General features: G+C 41.7%; 1 protein-coding gene across 1 annotated transcript in view; it reads left to right on the forward strand.

The window, feature by feature from the left end:
- Positions 1-22,059, forward strand: part of LOC311225485 (transcription elongation factor SPT6-like) — a gene marked incomplete at both ends in the record, with an annotated part of 59,556 nt that overhangs the window by 17,854 nt on the left and 19,643 nt on the right. Inside the window, 15 exons of the mRNA XM_084310777.1 lie at positions 998-1,152; positions 2,359-2,551; positions 3,556-3,698; positions 4,381-4,498; positions 4,802-4,878; positions 5,646-5,781; positions 6,680-6,817; positions 6,999-7,166; positions 7,632-7,759; positions 10,540-10,747; positions 13,988-14,135; positions 14,956-15,098; positions 16,368-16,508; positions 19,597-19,792; positions 21,810-22,048. Of these exons, the coding sequence (XP_084166903.1) occupies positions 998-1,152; positions 2,359-2,551; positions 3,556-3,698; positions 4,381-4,498; positions 4,802-4,878; positions 5,646-5,781; positions 6,680-6,817; positions 6,999-7,166; positions 7,632-7,759; positions 10,540-10,747; positions 13,988-14,135; positions 14,956-15,098; positions 16,368-16,508; positions 19,597-19,792; positions 21,810-22,048 (2,331 nt within the window). The remainder of the gene's footprint in view (positions 1-997; positions 1,153-2,358; positions 2,552-3,555; positions 3,699-4,380; positions 4,499-4,801; positions 4,879-5,645; positions 5,782-6,679; positions 6,818-6,998; positions 7,167-7,631; positions 7,760-10,539; positions 10,748-13,987; positions 14,136-14,955; positions 15,099-16,367; positions 16,509-19,596; positions 19,793-21,809; positions 22,049-22,059) is intronic.

The raw sequence follows: 22,059 nt of genomic DNA on the forward strand, positions 1-22,059 counted from the left end.
AACTCGGGTTGGGCAATCAAAGTGTTAATGAATGGGGATACATGCCGGTGTTAAAACTATATTAAATATCATAGCTATGGATATAAAACGATTGCCCATTTGACATCGAGTATCTATTGTTCAATTTGTGAAAAAGAAATATTTTTTTCATCCATACATTCCCGTTTTATACCGTGGTGAATATGAGTATAGTTTTAGAGTAATCCCAGGAAACGTGTTTAGTGCATTTCACTAGAAACCGTGGCATTCCTCGCCTGGATCAACAATCAATCTGAAATCAACGCTATATTATCGGTATTATGTTTCATCATGCATGCATGAAAGGGTGGGGGGGGGGGGTTCTATGCTTCGATCGTCACCAACGTCATACGTTGAGGAGTAACGTTACAGTAACACTTTCGGATCACAATGAAGGCATGCTCGGATCAACGCAAGATTGATACCATATAGCCCTTACCTTGACTAGGATGTACTGCAAAAAGAATATTCCAATTATCTGATCGCTATTCCAAGTATTGATGTCGATCGTGTTGCCAACATAATCCACCAAAGAACATGAATCGGGAGTACTTGATTATCATCAATCCATGTGTTATAACCGCTCGCCATGCCTGACTAGGAAAACCTGGACCGGACTTTTTAGATCGACGTACAGGCCAAGCCAGAGAGTTTCCAAGGATGTGCAATACCGGCCGCAAGGTGTTAGGCGGCGGTATTGGACGTTTGCGATCTCAGACCCATTCCCAATGATAACATCAGGCTCCCTTGATGGATTATGAATGGAAATAGCGAATAAACGAAATAACGACCAAAACCTGACTATACTCTGGTCTGGCGCCGAACGTTCGCCGAGTTAACCCGACTATACTCAGGCGCGGCACTGAAAGTGTTAATGCCTCGATAGGGACAGATATTTTCGTATTGTGGACATTTATTTTTTTATTAAACTGTTGCCACCATCGCCATTAATCTCATGTCCCATGTGTCCATCTCATAGGACATGGACGAGTCCCATTACGCCTATGCATTCAAGTACCTGAAGAACAAGCCTGTGAAGGAGCTGAACGGAGACCAGTTCCTCAGGATGTGTCAGGCAGAGGAGGAGGCGCTGCTCTCTATAAACATCTGCATCGACCTGTTAGGAGTGAAAGGGTGAGGCGTTGTCAATGTCATGTAACCATTACGTGTGGATGTGTGTGTCTGCTTCACAACCAGTGGAACACAACCTAATGATAATAATAATAATAATAATAATAATAATAATAATAATAATAATAATAATAATAATAATAATAATAATAATAATAATAATAATAATAATAATAATAATAATAATAATAATAATGATAATACACTTTATTTGTATAGCACCTTTATAAAATTTTTTTAATATATAATTTTTTTTTTATCTGTGCAGGCCAGGCCACCGGGAAAACTCCCGGTGCTCCCGATGGCCAGTCCGGGCCTGTTCACAGCAATAAAATAGACACAAAATAGACAGAATAAAAGCAATGCAGAGAATAAGAAAAAGTGTAAAAGCAATGCAGGTAATAGCAATACAAATATTGATTGATAAGAGCCAAACTGACAAATATATAAAGTGAAGAGTGGAAACAAATATATACTCACACAGTCACACAACATTTCACCCCTGTTAGATGCTCACAGAGTTTAGAACCTGACAGTTTTCTTCCTGTTTGATACCCACACAGTTTAGAACCTGACAGACTTAGTTCCTGTTTGATACCCACACAGTTTAGAACCTGACAGACGTAGTTCCTGTTTGATACCCACAGAGTTTAAAACCTGACAGACTTAGTTCCTGTTTGATACCCACATAGTTTAGAACCTGACAGACTTAGTTCCTGTTTGATACCCACAGAGTTTAAAACCTGACAGTCTTTATTCCTGTTTGATACCCACACAGTTTAAAACCTGACTGTCTTTATTCCTGTTTGATACCCACACTTAGTGGCTTGAGCTACACACCATATAGACATGTTAGAAGAACTACAAATCATGTACTATAGCCTGAAACAGACTTGTGTTAGAAGAACTACAAATAATGTAGCCTGCAACAGACTTGTGTTAGAAGAACTACAAATCATGTAGCCTGCAACAGACTTGTGTTAGAAGAACTACAAATCATGTAGCCTGAAACAGAGTCATTTGGCAGAGCCCTACTGTTTTCATTCCTCATATTAACAACAGGTTAATTTTTATCTTTAGGTTAATATTTAGATTTCTTTTTACAGCCAACTTTGTGTACAAGGTTAACTTTGCGTCCTGGAGAAAGTGTGTTTTAGACTGACTAGTGTACTGACTGACCTGTCTTTGTCTCCCATCCTCACTGGGCAGGTATGGTGACCAGACATACTTTGAGGAGATCAAGCAGTTCTATTACAGAGACGAGTTCAGTCACCAGGTTCAGGAGTGGAACCGTCAGCGCACCCTGGCCATCGAGCGCTCCCTCAAGCAGTTCCTCTATCCGCAGATGGCTAAAGAGCTGAAAAACAAGCTGATTGCTGAAGCAAAAGACAGCATTATCAAGGTGTGTGCTCATGCTCTCTCACTGGCTGACAGAAGCAACGCTTTCTCAATAAAATCTTATCAAACCTGATAATTGACCATACTGTATTCACATGGTGGCCATTTTGCTCTTGTGTCATGCTCAGGTTGGGTGGAATGAAATCCCAACCTGAGCATGACCATGAGAGCAAAATGGCCGCTGTGTGACTATGGTATTGTATAAATTGTATCAAACTTTTTCCTAACATTTCACTCTCATTTTGTAATTGATAACTTATGTTGATAACTACACAAACATAAATTTTAGGAATTTAACAGACACTTTTTTCCAGAGCGACTAAAAACAAATGTAGCAGTAGAATGAGCTCAAATTCTAGTATTTCTGATATGGCAATTAGTCAAACTGCGTAGCACTGAGGGGAAATCAAGGGTAGCCAATAATTAGCCTGGAAATAATTAGCTAAAAGTAAAGGTATCCTACAATGAATAGAGAGGCGAAGTCCCTCCCCTCCTGCTGTTCCCCACAGGACCTTATTGTGGAAGAAATATGTATAGTAGACAAACACAGAGAGCTATGAATTACACATAGGATGCTTGTCGGCTTAAAAGTGTAACGGTCAGCTAGCTAATGTTATGTCATAGCATCAACGGCTACCGACAATGTTAAGCTAACATTAAGCAAATTTTAGCGAATTTGGCAATCCACTTTCTCGACTTGCAAAATTATCTTTTAAATCGACAAACGTTTTCTGTGTAATTCACGGCACAACTCAAATGGGATCAAAACATTATTTGTTTCTCGCCGCTTGTCTACGTACATATTTCTTTTCCCTGAAATCAGGTCCCATTGGTGTCAGTGGAAGGGGAGGGGCATGGCCTCTCTAGAATTATCTGAACAAACAATCAAGAAACTATTTGCTTTTTCCCCCCCCTCCTTATTCTGGCATTGACTCTCCAAAGCAGGTGGCTCAGAGCATTGATGTATATTGAGCCCACAGTTGTGTGATAGTGGTTGCCACCCCTCAGGCCTGCAGCAGGAAGCTGTATAACTGGCTGAAGGTGGCACCCTATCGTCCCGATCAGCAAGTGGAGGAGGAGGACGAGGATCTCATCTCGGAGACACAGGCCAAAGGGATCCGTGTCCTGGGAGTGGCCTTCTCATCCAGCCGGTAGGTTTACGCTTGACTTAAAGATGCACTTGCTGGGTGGCTGGGTAGCGCAGTGGACTAAGTACTCGCCTACCACCGCAGAGACTCTGGGATCGAATCCAGCTGTCAACGGTACCTCCGGCTTGGTCAGTCGTCCCTACTAACACAATTGGCAATGTTAGCGGGTGGGAAGCCAGTGGTTTTTTTTTTATAATAACTTAAAAGGTGCACTTGCTGAGATTTGTTTTTAGATCGTTTCAAATGAGGACCCCTCAGACTCAACCACATGTAACTTTATCTGTTGCCATATTGTGTCTATTTGAACCTTGTCTGTGAATTTAGACATCATTGCAAACGAGGGGAACCTCAATGATCTTTTTGAGACTTACATAAAGGTTTGAATGGATTACGTACAAGCAAATAATCGAATGTCCATTTAGCTAATGGAGAAACATTTATTATATCTCAAATATTTTTGTCCAAATGATAGTCTATATATTATTCAGTAAAAGTAAGGGATCATATTGGTACTCAGAATCAATATCAGCATTACAAATATAATTATAACAATAATTGTATGCATCGCAAAAACTATAAATGTTGCATCATCACTATCACTTCAAGTGCATTTTCGTGGCTGTTGGATCTCGTGAAAGGTTGTGTACTACAGTGTCCCTCTCTCTCTCTCTCTGTCTCTCCTCAGAGATACACCAGTGTTCTGTGCCTTGGTGAACGGAGACGGGGAGATGGGAGACTTCCTGAGGCTCCCCTACTTCTTGAAGAGGAGGAACGCGTGGAAGGATGACGAGAGGGAGAAGAAGGTGTGGCCTCCTCTGTATTATCTTATTATTATCACATTATTACATTAACCCTTTCACTACCACACTACAGAAGGTTCACCGTTCACTACCACACCACAGACGGTTAGTGAAAGGGTTAACCTTCTGTAGTGTGTTTGTGAAAGGGTTATTAACCCTTTGTCACGTGGCAGTGAAAGGGTTAACCTTCTGTATTGTCGCAGTGAAACGGTTAACCCTTTGGTAGAGTGGTAGTGAAAGGGTTAACCAGAGATCGGCAATAGTCGCCAATATATCTTCTTATTTCTGTCTAACCGTATTATGTAGCTCCATGATATTGATACTCTGAAGAGGTTCCTGAGCAGGAAGAAGCCTCAAATCATTGCTGTGGCTGGAGAGAACAGGTAAGTCACCCTCTTTCTGCAGGCCACGCTCTGACAAGTTTCAAGTTCTATTTGTCACATAAAGGTACATGTACATTACAGTGAAATGCTTGAGCCCCCTGAGAATGTGCTTCATGCAGTAAAAAGGTAAAAAGAATAAAGGCCAAACACTACAGTACAACCTAAAGTACAAATTAAGTAGTGATTTCATCACCTCAAAAGCACTGTTGCTTTTTGAAAAAAGGGGGCTTTTGAGGTGATGAAATCACTGTGCCCAGGCAGCAGTGGTTTGGCAAAGAATAGTTCCTATATCTGCTTAGAAAACGAAAAGAAAATGTTCACATGGTAAATACACAGGTCACAACATGTTTCCAGGAACGTTTTGGAGTTGTATTTAGAGTGTATTTTGTGACTAGGCTACACTGGCACACCTACTTCCAGTGAATGACGCTATGCTAGGCTAACGGTGCGGCTGTTCCCCAAGCCTAATGCATGCACAGAGAAGAAAAGGGTTTATCTGCTTGTCTAACTCCAGGGTAGAGCTAAGCTAAGCTAATTTCCCCAAAAGTCGGCGTGTTCCTTTAAACTTCACATCTAAAGAGACTCCAAATATTTGTGTATTTTTACACGTGTTTAGTTGGCATACAGACTACTGTTGTTTGGGTACTGGTATTCCAACGGTTTACACACACCCGCGGAAGGTGAAAAATATTAGGATATATTAGTTTAGCATGATGGTAAATTCGATTATGTTCATGTTGTTCTTGTCCTTTGCACTGGTAACCCAGGGACGCCCAAATGGTCATTGAGGACATAAAGCGCACTGTGGCTGAGCTGGAGCAGGAGTCCTCGCTGCCTGCCATTGCCGTGGAGCTGGTGGACAACGAACTGCCCATCCTCTACATGAACAGCAAGAAGTCAGAGGTCAGCTTTTGTTCTGATCTAGTCGGCATATACTGTACTTTTTTCTTCTAAAGATACTGGATGGACAGTAGCCTGTTGATCGTAAAATAACATTATTTATTAACATAATGATTGTATATTAACTTGATCGATGGACTGATCGTCAAGTGATTTTGTTTGCTGATGATTCTGTTCATGTAAGACTAATGATGAAGTGATTGATATATCGAAAGATGAAAGACTGTAAAAAGAAATTGTTAAGGGTTTATTTTAACAAGGGGTAGGACCTGATAAGCATCTTGCTTCTTCCTATTCCTTTTCAGACAAGAGACTTTTGTTCATTATTTTATCTTACTTTATTATTTTATATACTTTGTATATACCTTATAGAACCATAAAGCCCTCCCAGGTCACAGTTTTCTCTCTCTCTCTCTCTCTCTCTCTCTCTCTCTCTCTCTCTCTCTCTCTCTCTCTCTCTCTCTCTCTCTCTCTCTCTCTCTCTCTCTCTCTCTCTCTCTCTCTCTCTCTCTCTCTCTCTCTCTCTCTCTCTCTCTCTCTCTCTCTCTCTCTCTCTCTCTCTCTCTCTCTCTCTCTCTCTCCTCTCATCTCTCTCTCTCTCTCTCTCTCTCTCTCTCTCTCTCTCTCTCCTCTCTCTCTCTCTCTCTCTCTCTCTCTCTCTCTTTTTTTCTTCCAAAAGCATATTATGATATCACATAAATAAATATATATTACAAATGAAATGCAATAGTGGTATACACAAATGCAGTAAATATAGATACAAAATGTTTATACATGAGATACTTTAAGATTTTTTATATATACAATACATAAATTATGTCTTGCTCTCACATTACATAAACATGTATTTTTAATTTAATTTTTAATTTAATTTTTTCAAACCTTTATCCGTAACACACAGGCTGATTTCCGGGACTACCCCCCACTCCTGAGACAAGCTGTGTCTCTGGCCAGGAAGATCCAGGACCCTCTGGTGGAGTACTCTCAGGTGTGCAGCTCTGACGACGACATCCTGTGTCTCAAGCTCCACCCTCTTCAGGTAATAAGGATATCAGTGCTAAAAGTATTAGCGTTCATTTTACAAACGTCGATGTTACTACACCTCTCTTTAAATAATCACAAACTAGTTATACATTCAAAGTCTTTATTCGTCTTCTACGATTATTCTGACCGCCCTGTGACCTTCGCCCTGTGACCTTCGCCCTGTGACCTTCGCCCAGGACCACGTGGGGAAGGAGGACCTGCTGAACGCCCTGCAGTGCGAGTTCATCAACCGGGTCAACGAGGTGGGCGTGGACGTGAACCGGGCCATGGCTCACCCCTACACCCAGAGTCTGGTCCAGTACATATGTGGCCTGGGTCCCAGGAAAGGAGCCCATCTGATGAAGGTAGGCTTGGCACCGGTCTACCTCTCGGACCTGCTGGAACCTTATGTTCCTTCAAGGTCCCTCAGGTCCTCTGATCAGCTCCTCCTGGCTGTTCCTAAAGTCCAGGCTGAAGCTTAGGGGGGGGGGGGGGGGGGGGGCGTGCTTTCGCAGTGGAACGAGCTGCCTCTAGGCCCCCACTCTGCAGGTGTTTAAATCACACCTCAAAACATATTTATTTTCTTTGGCTTTTGGTTTTGACACAGCTTGAGAAGCCTGCCTTTCTATGTGACATACTGTATTATGCTTTACTGTGTGCTTATTATCTCTGTGTTATATTTGTTGTTTGACTTGTACAGCACTTTGGTCAACTTTGTTGTTTTTAAACGTGCTTTATAAATGAAGTGGATTGGATTGGATTGAAGGTGAGAGACAGGCTTCTCATCGCAACGCTTGGCCTTTCCTTCTCCCACATCTGGCGTTTTCCAGATCCTGAAGCAGAACAACGCCCGTCTGGAGAATCGCACCCAGCTGGTCACCATGTGCCACATGGGTCCCAAGGTCTTCATCAACTGTGCCGGCTTCATTAAGATCGACACGGCCTCTCTGGGAGACAGGTCAGCCTGAGAGCATTGGGTCATTGGTAGATGGGTAACGGAAGATTACGTGACACGATAGATATGATACTCACCATTAGGGCTGGGAGGTATACTGAATATGAAGGATCTTGGATCCATGCATGGTCCAGGTATGGATTTTTACTATACAGTCTGCATATTGTAAAAAAGAAAAAGAAAAAAAAGATATATACAAACTGTATATTTTTTAATGAATCAAAAAAATATTAAAAGTACATTCAAATAGACCATGTTGAATGAAATAGGACCATGACAAATTTATTACAAGATAAAGATGTAAATTAAAAAAGATGTCATATCACAATGTAATTTGCACTGGAATACTATACCGTCACATACCGTTATACCGTCAAAACTAAGGAAAATGTTGTCATATGACATTTTGTTCATATCGCCCCCAGCCCTGCTCACCGTTGTGTCCTGTGTGATAAGGTATGATATGGCTCTCTTTCTGACAGGCACAACAATCAGTATTTTTAAAGCTCTTATTGGTAAGCTACCTCTTTATATCTCATTGTTTTTAGAATGGAATTTTGAAACCTATTCCACCCGTTCTCGTGGCTGGTTCTTAGGGTCTAGTGACTGGCTGGTTCTTAGGGTCTGGTTCTTAGGGTCTGGTTCTTAGGGTCTAGTGACTGGCTGGTTCTTAGGGTCTGGTTCTTAGGGTCTGGTTCTTAGGGTCTAGTGACTGGCTGGTTCTTAGGGTCTGGTTCTTAGGGTCTAGTGACTGGCTGGTTCTTAGGGTCTGGTTCTTAGGGTCTAGTGACTGGCTGGTTCTTAGGGTCTAGCAACTGGCTGGTTCTTAGGGTCTAGTGACTGGCTGGTTCTTGTGGTCTGGTTCTTAGGGTCTAGTGACTGGCTGGTTCTTAGGGTCTAGTGACTGGCTGGTTCTTAGGGGCTGGTTCTTAGGGTCTAGTGACTGGCTGGTTCTTAGGGTCTAGTGACTGGCTGGTTCTTAGGGTCTAGTGACTGGCTGGTTCTTAGGGTCTGGTTCTTAGGGTCTGGTTCTTAGGGTCTAGTGACTGGCTGGTTCTTAGGGTCTGGTTCTTAGGGTCTGGTGACTGGCTGGTTCTTAGGGTCTAGTGACTGGCTGGTTCTTAGGGTCTGGTTCTTAGGGTCTAGTGACTAGCTGGTTCTTAGGGTATATTGACTGGCTGGTTCTTAGGGTCTAGCAACTGGCTGGTTCTTAGGGTCTAGTGACTGGCTGGTTCTTAGGGTCTGGTTCTTAGGGTCTAGTGACTGGCTGGTTCTTAGGGTCTGGTTCTTAGGGTCTAGTGACTGGCTGGTTCTTAGGGTCTAGTGACTGGCTGGTTCTTAGGGTCTAGTGACTGGCTGGTTCTTAGGGTCTGGTTCTTAGGGTCTAGTGACTGGCTGGTTCTTAGGGTCTAGCAACTGGCTGGTTCTTAGGGTCTAGTGACTGGCTGGTTCTTAGGGTCTGGTTCTTAGGGTCTAGTGACTGGCTGGTTCTTAGGGTCTGGTTCTTAGGGTCTAGTGACTGGCTGGTTCTTAGGGTCTAGCGACTGGCTGGTTCTTAGGGTCTAGCGACTGGCTGGTTCTTAGGGTCTAGTGACTGGCTGGTTATTAGGGTCTAGTGACTGGCTGGTTCTTAGGGTCTGGTTCTTAGGGTCTGGTTCTTAGGGTCTAGTGACTGGCTGGTTCTTAGGGTCTGGTTCTTAGGGTCTAGTGACTGGCTGGTTCTTAGGGTATATTGACTGGCTGGTTCTTAGGGTCTAGCATCTGGCTGGTTCTTAGGGTCTAGTGACTGGCTGGTTCTTAGGGTCTGGTTCTTAGGGTCTAGTGACTGGCTGGTTCTTAGGGTCTAGTGACTGGCTGGTTCTTAGGGTCTGGTTCTTAGGGTCTAGTGACTGGCTGGTTCTTATGGTCTGGTTCTTAGGGTCTAGTGACTGGCTAGTTCTTAGGGTCTAGTGACTGGCTGGTTCTTATGGTCTGGTTCTTAGGGTCTAGTGACTGGCTGGTTCTTATGGTCTGGTTCTTAGGGTCTAGTGACTGGCTGGTTCTTAGGGTCTAGTGACTGGCTGGTTCTTAGGGTCTGGTTCTTAGGGTCTAGTGACTGGCTGGTTCTTAGGTTCTAGCGACTGGCTGGTTCTTAGGGTCTAGTGACTGGCTGGTTCTTAGGGTCTAGTGACTGGCTGGTTCTTAGGGTCTAGTGACTGGCTGGTTCTTAGGGTCTGGTTCTTAGGGTCTGGTTCTTAGGGTCTGGTTCTTAGGGTTCCTCAAGCATGACCTCCGAACTTGGACGATCAGCCTTTTCTATTGATGCGCCCGACACTTGGAATGACCTCTAAAGTTGGGAGATTCTTCCAACATTCACTGAGTTTAAGAGTATGATTTACGATCACTGTCAACTGATATTGTTGTTTATATAAATTTTTATCGTGCTATGTGACTATTTGTTCTTTATCTGTCTTTTCTTGATTGTAAACTAATTGCTGTAAATGAGGGACTCCTCAGCTTCCAAGAGTTGAAATATGGTTTTGAAATTAAATTAAATGGGGGAAAAGAATAGAGAAACGCTGCGCGGAATAGACAAAACCACATTTCCGAAAAATAAACGTCCCAATATACTTCATTGCCATGGCGGCAATAACATGACATTCTTTAACATCATAATAACACGATAATAATAATAATAATCAGACATCAAGACAATCTTGTTCATGAGTGTAAAAGTAACCGTAAAAATCCATTCATTCATTAGTCTGAAAGAATCTCACAGGGCCAAGTGTCTCTGTCTGCAGCACTGACTCCTACATCGAGGTCCTGGACGGGTCCCGTGTCCACCCGGAGACGTACGAGTGGGCTCGCAAGATGGCCGTGGACGCCCTGGAATACGACGAGTCGGCGGAGGACGCCAACCCCGCCGGAGCGCTGGAGGAGATCCTGGAAAACCCGGAGCGTCTCAAAGACCTGGATCTGGACGCCTTCGCCGAGGAGCTGGAAAGACAGGTCCGTATTTTAAAACCACTCAACTCTTAGAACGCGGGGCTGCTGGAGTGCAGGGATGAAACAGGAACACGTTTGTATGAGAGTACAAACCACATGTGACCCAGTCCACTTCCTGCCTCGTGTACGTTTGTATCAGAGTACAAACCACATGTGACCCGGTCCACTTCCTGCCTCGTGTACGTTTGTATCAGAGTACAAACCACATGTGACCCAGTCCACTTCCTGCCTCGTGTACGTTTGTATCAGAGTACAAACCACATGTGACCCAGTCCACTTCCTGCCTCGTGTACGTTTGTATGAGAGTACAAACCACATGTGACCCAGTCCACTTCCTGCCTCGTGTACGTTTGTATCAGAGTACAAACCACATGTGACCCAGTCCACTTCCTGCCTTGTGTACGTTTGTATCAGAGTACAAACCACATGTGACCCGGTCCACTTCCTGCCTTGTGTACGTTTGTATCAGAGTACAAACCACATGTGACCCGGTCCACTTCCTGCCTCATGTATGTTTGTATCAGAGTACAAACCACATGTGACCCGGTCCACTTCCTGCCTCGTGTACGTTTGTATCAGAGTACAAACCACATGTGACCCGGTCCACTTCCTGCCTCGTGTACGTTTGTATCAGAGTACAAACCACATGTGACCCGGTCCACTTCCTGCCTTGTGTACGTTTGTATCAGAGTACAAACCACATGTGACCCAGTCCACTTCCTGCCTCGTGTACGTTTGTATCAGAGTACAAACCACATGTGACCCAGTCCACTTCCTGCCTCGTGTACGTCTGTATCAGAGTACAAACCACATGTGACCCAGTCCACTTCCTGCCTTGTGTACGTTTGTATCAGAGTACAAACCACATGTGACCCGGTCCACTTCCTGCCTTGTGTACGTTTGTATCAGAGTACAAACCACATGTGACCCGGTCCACTTCCTGCCTCATGTATGTTTGTATCAGAGTACAAACCACATGTGACCCGGTCCACTTCCTGCCTCGTGTACGTTTGTATCAGAGTACAAACCACATGTGACCCGGTCCACTTCCTGCCTCGTGTACGTTTGTATCAGAGTACAAACCACATGTGACCCGGTCCACTTCCTGCCTCGTGTACGTTTGTATCAGAGTACAAACCACATGTGACCCAGTCCACTTCCTGCCTCGTGTACGTTTGTATCAGAGTACAAACCACATGTGACCCAGTCCACTTCCTGCCTCGTGTACGTCTGTATCAGAGTACAAACCACATGTGACCCAGTCCACTTCCTGCCTTGTGTACGTTTGTATCAGAGTACAAACCACATGTGACCCAGTCCACTTCCTGCCTCGTGTACGTCTGTATCAGAGTACAAACCACATGTGACCCAGTCCACTTCCTGCCTCGTGTACGTTTGTATCAGAGTACAAACCACATGTGACCCAGTCCACTTCCTGCCTTGTGTACGTTTGTATCAGAGTACAAACCACATGTGACCCGGTCCACTTCCTGCCTTGTGTACGTTTGTATCAGAGTACAAACCACATGTGACCCAGTCCACTTCCTGCCTCGTGTACGTTTGTATCAGAGTACAAACCACATGTGACCCAGTCCACTTCCTGCCTTGTGTACGTTTGTATCAGAGTACAAACCACATGTGACCCAGTCCACTTCCTGCCTCGTGTCAGAAAATCAGATTGAGAGAAAATTAATCAAATGGTTTCTTTTTTTGTGTTTCCATATTATCACAGTTTGCATGTTTAAGAACTAGTGGTGGGACTCGATTAAACATTTTAATCTAATTAATTCAAGACTTTATAGTTAATTAATCAAAATGTATCACATTTTAATCGCATATCAATATTTAATGCGAAAAGCAAAAATGTTCAATTCAAATGAATTTTGGTATACGAGTGAATCAATGAATATACATACGTTTAAGCAGCAAAATCCTGTATTAGCTACTACACAGACCAACAGATATATATTTTTTTAATCCTCTTTTTCTCCGCCTGATTTAAAAAAAAATCTCCCATCCCAATTTTTTGTCGTTATGCCAATTCCCCCCCTCCTCTACCTGGTTGTTGTGCGCATGTTCCTCCTACTGGTCGGTACAAGGGAACCATGAAGTCAACCACATGCTTCCTCCGACACATGTGGAGACAGCCAGGGCTCTCTTCTCACCTGGCAGCGAGGATTCTCATTGGTGAAGCGTAACGCGTGGGAGGTCACGCTGCCTTCACCATTTCCTGGCATTGGTGACGAGCGCAATCTCCGCTACGCCATCTGACCGCCCCTAGATCAATGCAATTTTTAATAAAGTGCTGCAATTTTAGGAATAATATATATATAGCGCAAAGGACCTTTTGTAAACTCAAGCACTTTCGAGGTAAAAGTAAAACACAGTACTTTCAAGTACATTCAAGAACAGTTGACCATTGGGGGAAAAAAACTCTTGATTGATCTCAATTTCTCTTATTTAATTTTTTTGTATGAACAAACCAGACTAAGAAAAAAAGTTATTTGCGATTTATTATACGTTATACTTATAGCACATGCATGAGTCTGGTCTCCTTTGAAAGGTAACATTCTTACACAATAAAGAAAAATCATAATGCGATTAAATTCATACATTTTTTCTTTTACTTTTAATTCTTTCTGTAGTTAATTAATCGAAATTAATGCGATAAAGTCCCAGCCCTATTAAGAACATAATGTACTGTAACAGCCAACAGCTTACATTGTCATTTTCCAAAAGGACTATTATCAGTGAACGTACGTTGTCACATACTGTAGCATTATGTCGTTTTCACTATCTGACACTGACTGTTGTTGTAGGGCTATGGAAACAAGGGCATCACTCTCTATGACATCACTATCTGACACTTACTGTGTTGTAGGGCTATGGAAACAAGGGCATCACTCTCTATGACATCACTATCTGACACTGACTATGTTGTAGGGCTATGGAAACAAGGGCATCACTCTCTATGACATCACTATCTGACACCGGCTGTGTTGTAGGGCTATGGAAACAAGGGCATCACTCTCTTATGACATCACTTTCTGACACCGGCTGTGTTGTAGGGCTATGGAAACAAGGGCATCACTCTCTATGACATCACTATCTGACACTTACTGTTGTTGTAGGGCTATGGAAACAAGGGCATCACTCTCTATGACATCACTATCTGACACTTACTGTTGTTGTAGGGCTATGGAAACAAGGGCATCACTCTCTATGACACTGCCTGTGTTGTAGGGCTATGGAAACAAGGGCATCACTCTCTATGACATCCGTGCCGAGCTGAGCTGCAGGTACAAGGACCTGAGGTCTGTCTACAGAGGCCCCAACACAGAGGAGATCTTCAACCTGCTCACCAAGGAGACGCCAGAGACCTTCTATATCGGTACTGTTGTGGGAGCTTTGTATCATTCAGAAGGAGGACCACCTAAAATGCATATTAGTTTTAGTCACATTTTAGTCATTTGGTTATTGTTGCTTTTAGACAGTTTTAGTCAAGTTTTTCGTCTTTTTTGCTTCACTCACGCGCGTCACTCCTAAAGTTTACTTCTGAAGGACTTCCAACTAGAGTCTACGCTGCATGCATTTAATGATACAGTGTGACGAGTGGATGTGCAGAGTTTGCAAAGTGACAGGCCATTGGATAAAATATCAGCCGAATCATTTGTCCTTTCGTCAAGTCTTTGACATTATCGTTTAATTTTTATTCGTTAACGAAAATGGTAATACATTTCGTCATGGCTTTTGTTACCAAAGAGGGAAATTTATATTTTAGTCATTGTCATCGCCATCGCCATGGACTCAAGCGTGTAATGTAACCGTTGAGTCTGTCACAGTCGTCCTTGGCGGCCCCTCAAAAGTGAGGACTGTGTAGTCCTCGTCCAAAGCGATAATTGAGTTAGTCTTTATTTCACAATTGCATTATTTGAATCTAGTGTTGTTGACGCGAAACTCAACTAATCTCAACTAATGTTCAACTAATGTTTATTTGTCACGTATCAGGTGCATGTACATTATAGTGAAGTGCTTGGTTCTGTATGAGCCTCCTGAGATTGTGCTTCATACAGTAAAAAAAAGTCAAAGAGTAAAGACCAAACACTATACAAAATATACAATATACAAAACTAAATGTACAAAATGCAAAAAAAAAATGAAATGCCAAAATGAGGTAGAGAGGTAGTGCAAATGTGTGTCTCTCCATCCAGGTAAAATGGTCACCAGTGTGGTGACAGGCATCGCTCACCGGCGCCCCCAGGGGGAGAGTTATGACCAGGCCATCAGGAACGATGAGACGGGCCTGTGGCAGTGCCCGTTCTGTCACCAGGACAACTTCCCGGAACTCAGTGAGGTAGGCAGGATCTTCTGTAGCACTACGACTGGTGCCTTAACCCTTTCACTAGTACCACACTATGGTTAACCGTCTGTAGTGTGGTAGTGAAAGGGTTAACCTTCTGTAGTGTGGTTGTGAAAGGGTTAACCTTCTGCAGTGTGGTTGTGAAAGTGTTAACCCTTTGTCGTGTGGCAGTGAAAGGGTTAACATTCTGTATTGTCGCAGTGAAAGGGTTAACCCTTTGGTAGTGTGGCAGTGAAAGCGTTAAAGGGATCACTCTGATGTCACCATTGATGTTGTCGCTTTGGTAGAATCCTTTCTCGGCGCAATCCACGCAGGTTCCTCATACTAGCTCTGGCTGGTTAGCCACAAACTAATGCAAAAGGTCACTGGAATTTACTCCACAGTGCACACAGAGTTGATTTCAGTGAGCTTCAGTCAGCCCTATACAGACAGGAGGTTGACCCCTTTGATTTTGTTTGTGGCTAGTAGGCCTATGAGGAATGGGATTGTGCTGAGAAGGGTGACTCTACCGGTTAGGGATGAGTTTGAATTTTCGAATTTTCGAATAGTCGTGCCAGTCTCCACATTCGATTTTCATGTCAGAGTCCAAAAATATAATATATAATTTTTTTCTTTACAAAAAAGGTTTTTGATACTTTTTTTTTTTTAATATATATATTTTTTTGCAATACCCTTTGATTTTAATGATCCATTCTATTAAAAAGAATAACTAAATTTAACTGAAACTGAACATTGGAACTGAATTTAAACTGAAACAGAACATTTAAATTGACATAACAGTAGACTATTTGAAAATGATTTTGGTCAGTCATGCACATCCCTACTATCGGTCAACATCATCATTGGTAAGTAGGACAAAGTAGAACTATCCCTTTAAACACTGAGTAGACTAGTTGTGACTATATAATATTGGTGACATTAACAGCAGCTTACTGTTTACACTTTCATATTGTCGTTTATCCAATCCGGTGCATTCCACGTGGCATACATGCACGCAACATGTAAACAACAACATACATTTTGGACCAGCCAAAATGTTTTATATGATAAATTAATGAATCAATGATTTCTTGCTGGGGGGGGGGGAGCAATACTTTTATTCCACACCTTTCTAAAAGCTACATCTGTGGATGTATTAAATTTTTTATATGATTACTCTACATCAATTATAAATATATTTTATCTATAGCACCTTTAAATTGTCTCCTTATAACACACAAGAGTTCTGGTTTAGAGAGTTAAGTTGTGCTTTCTCTCCTTCAGGTGTGGAACCATTTTGACAGCGGCTCCTGCCCTGGCCAAGCCATAGGGGTACGCTGCCGCCTGGACAACGGGGTCACCGGCTTTGTCCCCACGAAGTTCCTCAGTGACAAGGTGGTCAAGCACCCTGAGGACAGAGTCAAGGTTGGTTATAATAATAATAATAATAATAATAATAATAATAATAATAATAATAATAATAATAATAATAATAATAATAATAATAATAATAATAATAATAATAATAATAACAATAATAATAATAATAACAATAACAATAACAATAACAATAACAATAATAATAATAATAATAATAATAATAATAATAATAATAATAATAATACACCCAAAGTGCTTCACAGCAGTAAAATGAGCACAAAATAGACAGAATAAAAGCAATGCAGAGAATTAGAAAAAGGGTAAAAGCGATGCAGATAATATCAATACAAAAACCTGAGTTTTAAACATGAGTCTTTCATCCAAAAGTCTTACATTTAATCAGACTTGTAGTCTTAAACGGGTCTTAAAAGGATATTTCACTTTAGTAATAATAATAATAACTTTATTTGTATAGCACTTTTCATACAGAGGTTGCAGTTCAAAGTGCTTCACAACAGTAAAAAATACAGGCATAAGCGAGCATAAAAAAGATAGACAGGTAGCAAGGTATGGTAAATCACAGTGTTTCACATTAGGATCTAGCATCCCAATAGGCTCTCTGCTTACAGTTTTCAGTAATACAAATAATAAAAATAGTTTAAAATGATTCAGTTTAAAAATAGTCTAAAAATTATAAAATAGAATGGACATACAACAGGGTATTTAACATACAACAGCAGTGCATCAGTAAGAAGTAAAAAGTGTGATAAAATAGTTATCTTAAAATTACAGTGCATACAGTAGGAGGTAGTCAGATAAAATTAGCATAGAACCGACACATGAATTTGATAGGCAGTGGATAAAAGTAGGCAGGGTAAGAATAGTGCAGGTAAGTACAATTTGTGTCAGGATATCCCTGATGTTTCATTGAAATGCCTGAGCAAAGAGATGTCTTTTGAAGATGTCTAGCGAGTTGGCTTCCCTGATGTTTTGGGGTAGTTTGTTCCACAGTTTTGGGGCATAGTTGATAAAGGCTGCATTACCGATCCTCTTTTGACTGTTTCTGGGAGCCTCTAGTAGTCCAGCAGTTGATGATCGCAGTGTTCTTGCTGGTGTGTAATTTATTAGAGTGTTGGTGATGTAGTTAGGTCCCTGTCCATTTAGAGCTTTGTATGTAAGGAGAAGGACCTTAAAGTCAATTCTAAATGTTACAGGAAGCCAGTGTAAAGTAGACTGTAAAGACTGGACTAATGTGCTCTCTCCTTTTGGTTCTAGTTAGCAGTCGGGCTGCGGAGTTTTGGATAAGCTGAAGCCTCTCTGTGGTTTTCTTAGGGAGACCTGTGAAAAGTGCATTACAGTAGTCTAACCGGCTAGATATGAATGCATGAATTAGCTTCTCAGCATCGTTCTGATTAATAAATGGTCATACTTTTGCTATATTTCTGAGATGGAAGAACGATGTTTTCGTTACTTTGCTAATATGAGAATTGAAGTTCAGTTCTGAATCTATGATAACCCAGAGACTAGTGACCTCAGATTTGATCCAAGGGGTTAGTCCTCCCAGGTTCTTTATTAACGTTTATTTTTTAGTTTTGGGGCCGATAATTAGAATTTCAGTTTTGTTCTCGTTTAGTTTCAGGAAGTTCTTACTCATCCATTTATTTATTGCCAATAAGCAGTCTGTAATGGAGCTAATCGCTGTATCATTTGGTTCAGCAGATATGTACAGTTGTGTATCATCCGCATAGCTATGGAAATCTACATTATGTTCTCTGATGATATTACCCAGCGGTAACATGTAAAGGGAGAAGAGTAAAGGACCTAAGCAACTCCATAGTTGTTGTCGTATATATCAAACATGTGCTCTCCTAGTCTAACATAGAATGTCCTCCCTCTGATGTATGTTTTGAACCAGCCTAGCACATGTTCTGAGAAACCGACAAGGTTTTCAAGACGATCGATTAGAATATCGTGATCGATTGTATCAAATGCTGCACTGAGATCTAGCAGGATAAGGATGGAGATCTTATTCTCGTCAGAGTTTAGCCTGAGGTCACTGATTATTTTGGTGAGGGCAGTTTCAGTGCTATGATATTTTCTGAATCCCGACTGAAATTCTTCTAAGATGTTGTTTTCTTCAAGAAAGGAATTTATTTGAACTGAAACTATCTTTTCAAGTACTTTGCTAATGAATGGTAGGTTGGATATTGGACGATAATTTGCCATTTCATTACTATCCAAGTTAGGTTTTTTTAGTAATGGCTTTACAACTGCTGTTTTAAAGGCATCTGGGAAAATACCAGTTCTAAGGGAAGTGTTTATGATATCTAGCACAGGGCTTGAAACACTATTAAACACCCATTTGAAGAAAGCTATAGGTATAGGGTCAATGTCTGAGGTGGAGGAGTTACATTCTGAGACAGTTTTGCAGAGTACATCTAATGTGATGCATGTGAATCTTCTCATGGTTACATTGCACGGTTTGCTGCAATCAGCTTTATTTCCATCATGAGTAATGCTGGCCCTGATCAATCTTACCTCTAACTAAAGGCATCTACAAATAAGCTAGCAGCAGCTACTGTCCCTCTCACCCACCATTCCTCCCAGCCAGGTGTCAGGCTCCTCATTCACTTGAAGACCAAGTCTAAATATAATACTTCTGAATTATAAACAAACGATAATGCAATATTCTGTGTAATGTATTTTTCTGAGTCAAAGGTACTTTTTGAGCTAATATTGCCATTTTCAAATCATGACTATAGGAACAATTTCTCACTTGAGGTGTAGTTTGACCAACTGTCAACTTTTCACAGAGCGTTTAGAATCTTTCTTCCATCAAGACAGCACGTAACCACGGTAACCACTCCCCAAACAACATCTGGTTTCGAAGGGGATTTGCTCGAGGGGGAAAAGACTTGTGTGTGAACGGGATCCAACCTACGACTAGAATTAACGTTCCCTCTAGGGATGAGTATGAGACGAATATTCAGTCTTAAGAACAGTAGACTATTCGAAAATGATTTTGGTCAGTCATGCACATCCCTAGTTCCCTCGTGCTTTCACCGCTAGAGGCCCACGAAGCACCGCGTGCCTCTAGGTGCCTAAATTGTATGGTCTCCACTCATATTCACAGGTCGGTATGACCGTGCACTGCAGAATCATGAAGATCGACATCGAGAAGCTGAGCGTGGACCTCACCTGTCGGACGTCAGACCTGTCGGACAAGAACAACGACTGGAAGCTTCCCAAAGACACCTACTATGACTTTGATGCTGAGAGCGAAGACGTGAAGAAGGAAGATGACGCCAAGATGAAACAGCAGAGAACAAGTTTGTCACATTGTCTTTATAAACACAGCAGAACAGCACAGTTATGTTAGGGAACGTACGTTCTCACATGCCTTTAGTTGATAAACACAGCGGAGCAGCACAGTTATATTAGGGAACGTACATTTGCACATGTCTTTAATTGATAAACACAGCAGAACAGCACAGTTATATTAGGGAATGTACATTCTCACACACCTTTAGTTGATAAACACAGCGGAACAGCACATTTATATTAGGGAACATACATTCTCACACGTCTTTAATTGATAAACGCAGCAGAATAACTAAGTTATATTAGGGAACGTACGTTCTCACACGTCTTTAATTGATAAACACAGCGGAACAGCACAGTTATATTAGGGAACTTACATTCTCACACATCTTTAATTGATAAACACAGCAGAATAACTAAGTTATATTAGGGAACGTACGTTCTCACACGTCTTTAATTGATAAACACAGCAGAACAGCACAGTTATATTAGGGAATGTACATTCTCACACACCTTTAGTTGATAAACACAGCGGAACAGCACATTTATATTAGGGAACATACATTCTCACACGTCTTTAATTGATAAACGCAGCAGAATAACTAAGTTATATTAGGGAACGTACGTTCTCACACGTCTTTAATTGATAAACACAGCGGAACAGCACAGTTATATTAGGGAACTTACATTCTCACACATCTTTAATTGATAAACGCAGCAGAATAACTAAGTTATATTAGGGAACGTACGTTCTCACACGTCTTTAATTGATAAACACAGCGGAACAGCACAGTTATATTAGGGAACTTACATTCTCACACATCTTTAATTGATAAACACAGCAGAATAACTAAGTTATATTACCACCCTCATCCACCTCCACTGGCTTCCAGTCAAGTCCTGCATCAATTTCAAGATCCTCCTCATCACCTACAAAGCCCTTCACTCCCTTGCCCCCCGGTACCTAGCTGACCTCCTCCATCCCTACATCCCGCCCCGGAGGCTGCGGTTCTCTGACTCCGGTCTCTTCTCCATCCCCACCACCAACATGCGGACTGTTGGTCCCAGAGCCTTCTCTGTTGCCACACCCACCCTCTGGAACTCACTCCCTCCAAACATCCGTAGTGCTACATCCCTGCACTCCTTCAAATCCCAACTCAAAACCCACCTCTTCACCAAATTTGTAAATGACTTCCCTCTTTTCTTTTTCTTTCTTTTCTTTCCTTTTGATTTTGTTGTTACGTTGTTCCCTGATCCCCTTCCCTTAGATATTATTATTATTATTATTATTATTATTATTATTATTATTATTATTAGGGAACGTACATTCTCACACGTCTTTAATTGATAAACACAGCAGAACAGCACAGTTATATTAGGGAACGTACATTCTCACACGTCTTTAATTGATAAACACAGTGGAACAGCACAGTTATATTAGGGAACATACATTCTCACACATCTTTAGTTGATAAATACAGTGGATGGAATCGCATCTTTAAAAAACAAAATTAGAATAATAAATAACTCCAAGTTTGTGGCGCTCCAAGCAGCAGAAAATACACTTAAAAGTAGTGACTCTTTACAGAAATCATGACCTGGTTACTGAAGATAATCCACAGGCCTTGTTGAGAGCAGTTTCATGTAGGAAACATTTTCTACCAAAGTACACCCACCATACATTATTATTATTATTATATTATTAACACCTCAGACTCTGCCAAGAAATTCACACCAGCAATAGTAACCCATACCCTATCCCCACTGAACTCCAACCCACATATCAGACCAAAACTAAAGATAATGTGCCTTGACTTTAGCCTAGAGGTCGCTGTTTGATATCTTAAATCAATAAATACAGTGGACAGAATCAAGTTTTACAATTTAAATGAGAGAGTTATTAGTTTAGATTAATTGCATGCGTGGAATCATATTTTATGATTGTTGGGACCTTGTCTGCAGATGACTGCAGTTAAATATCAACAATAAACGCTTGGAACATCTCCTTCGCTCCTTGCCCTTTAGCCTACATCAAGAGAGTGATCGCCCACCCCAGCTTCCACAACATCAACTTCAAGCAGGCGGAGAAGATGATGGAGTCCATGGATCAGGGGGATCTGATCATCAGGCCGAGCAGCAGAGGGGAGAACCACCTGACCGTCACCTGGAAGGTCGCTGAAGGCATCTACCAGCACATTGACGTGCGGGAGGAGGGCAAGGAGAACGCTTTCAGCCTCGGACACACTCTGTGGATCAACACGGAAGTAAGATTTGC

This window comes from Notolepis coatsorum (assembly GCF_963971535.1).
Source record: "Notolepis coatsorum genome assembly, chromosome: 1".
In the NCBI taxonomy this organism is placed as follows: domain Eukaryota; kingdom Metazoa; phylum Chordata; class Actinopteri; order Aulopiformes; family Paralepididae; genus Notolepis; species Notolepis coatsorum.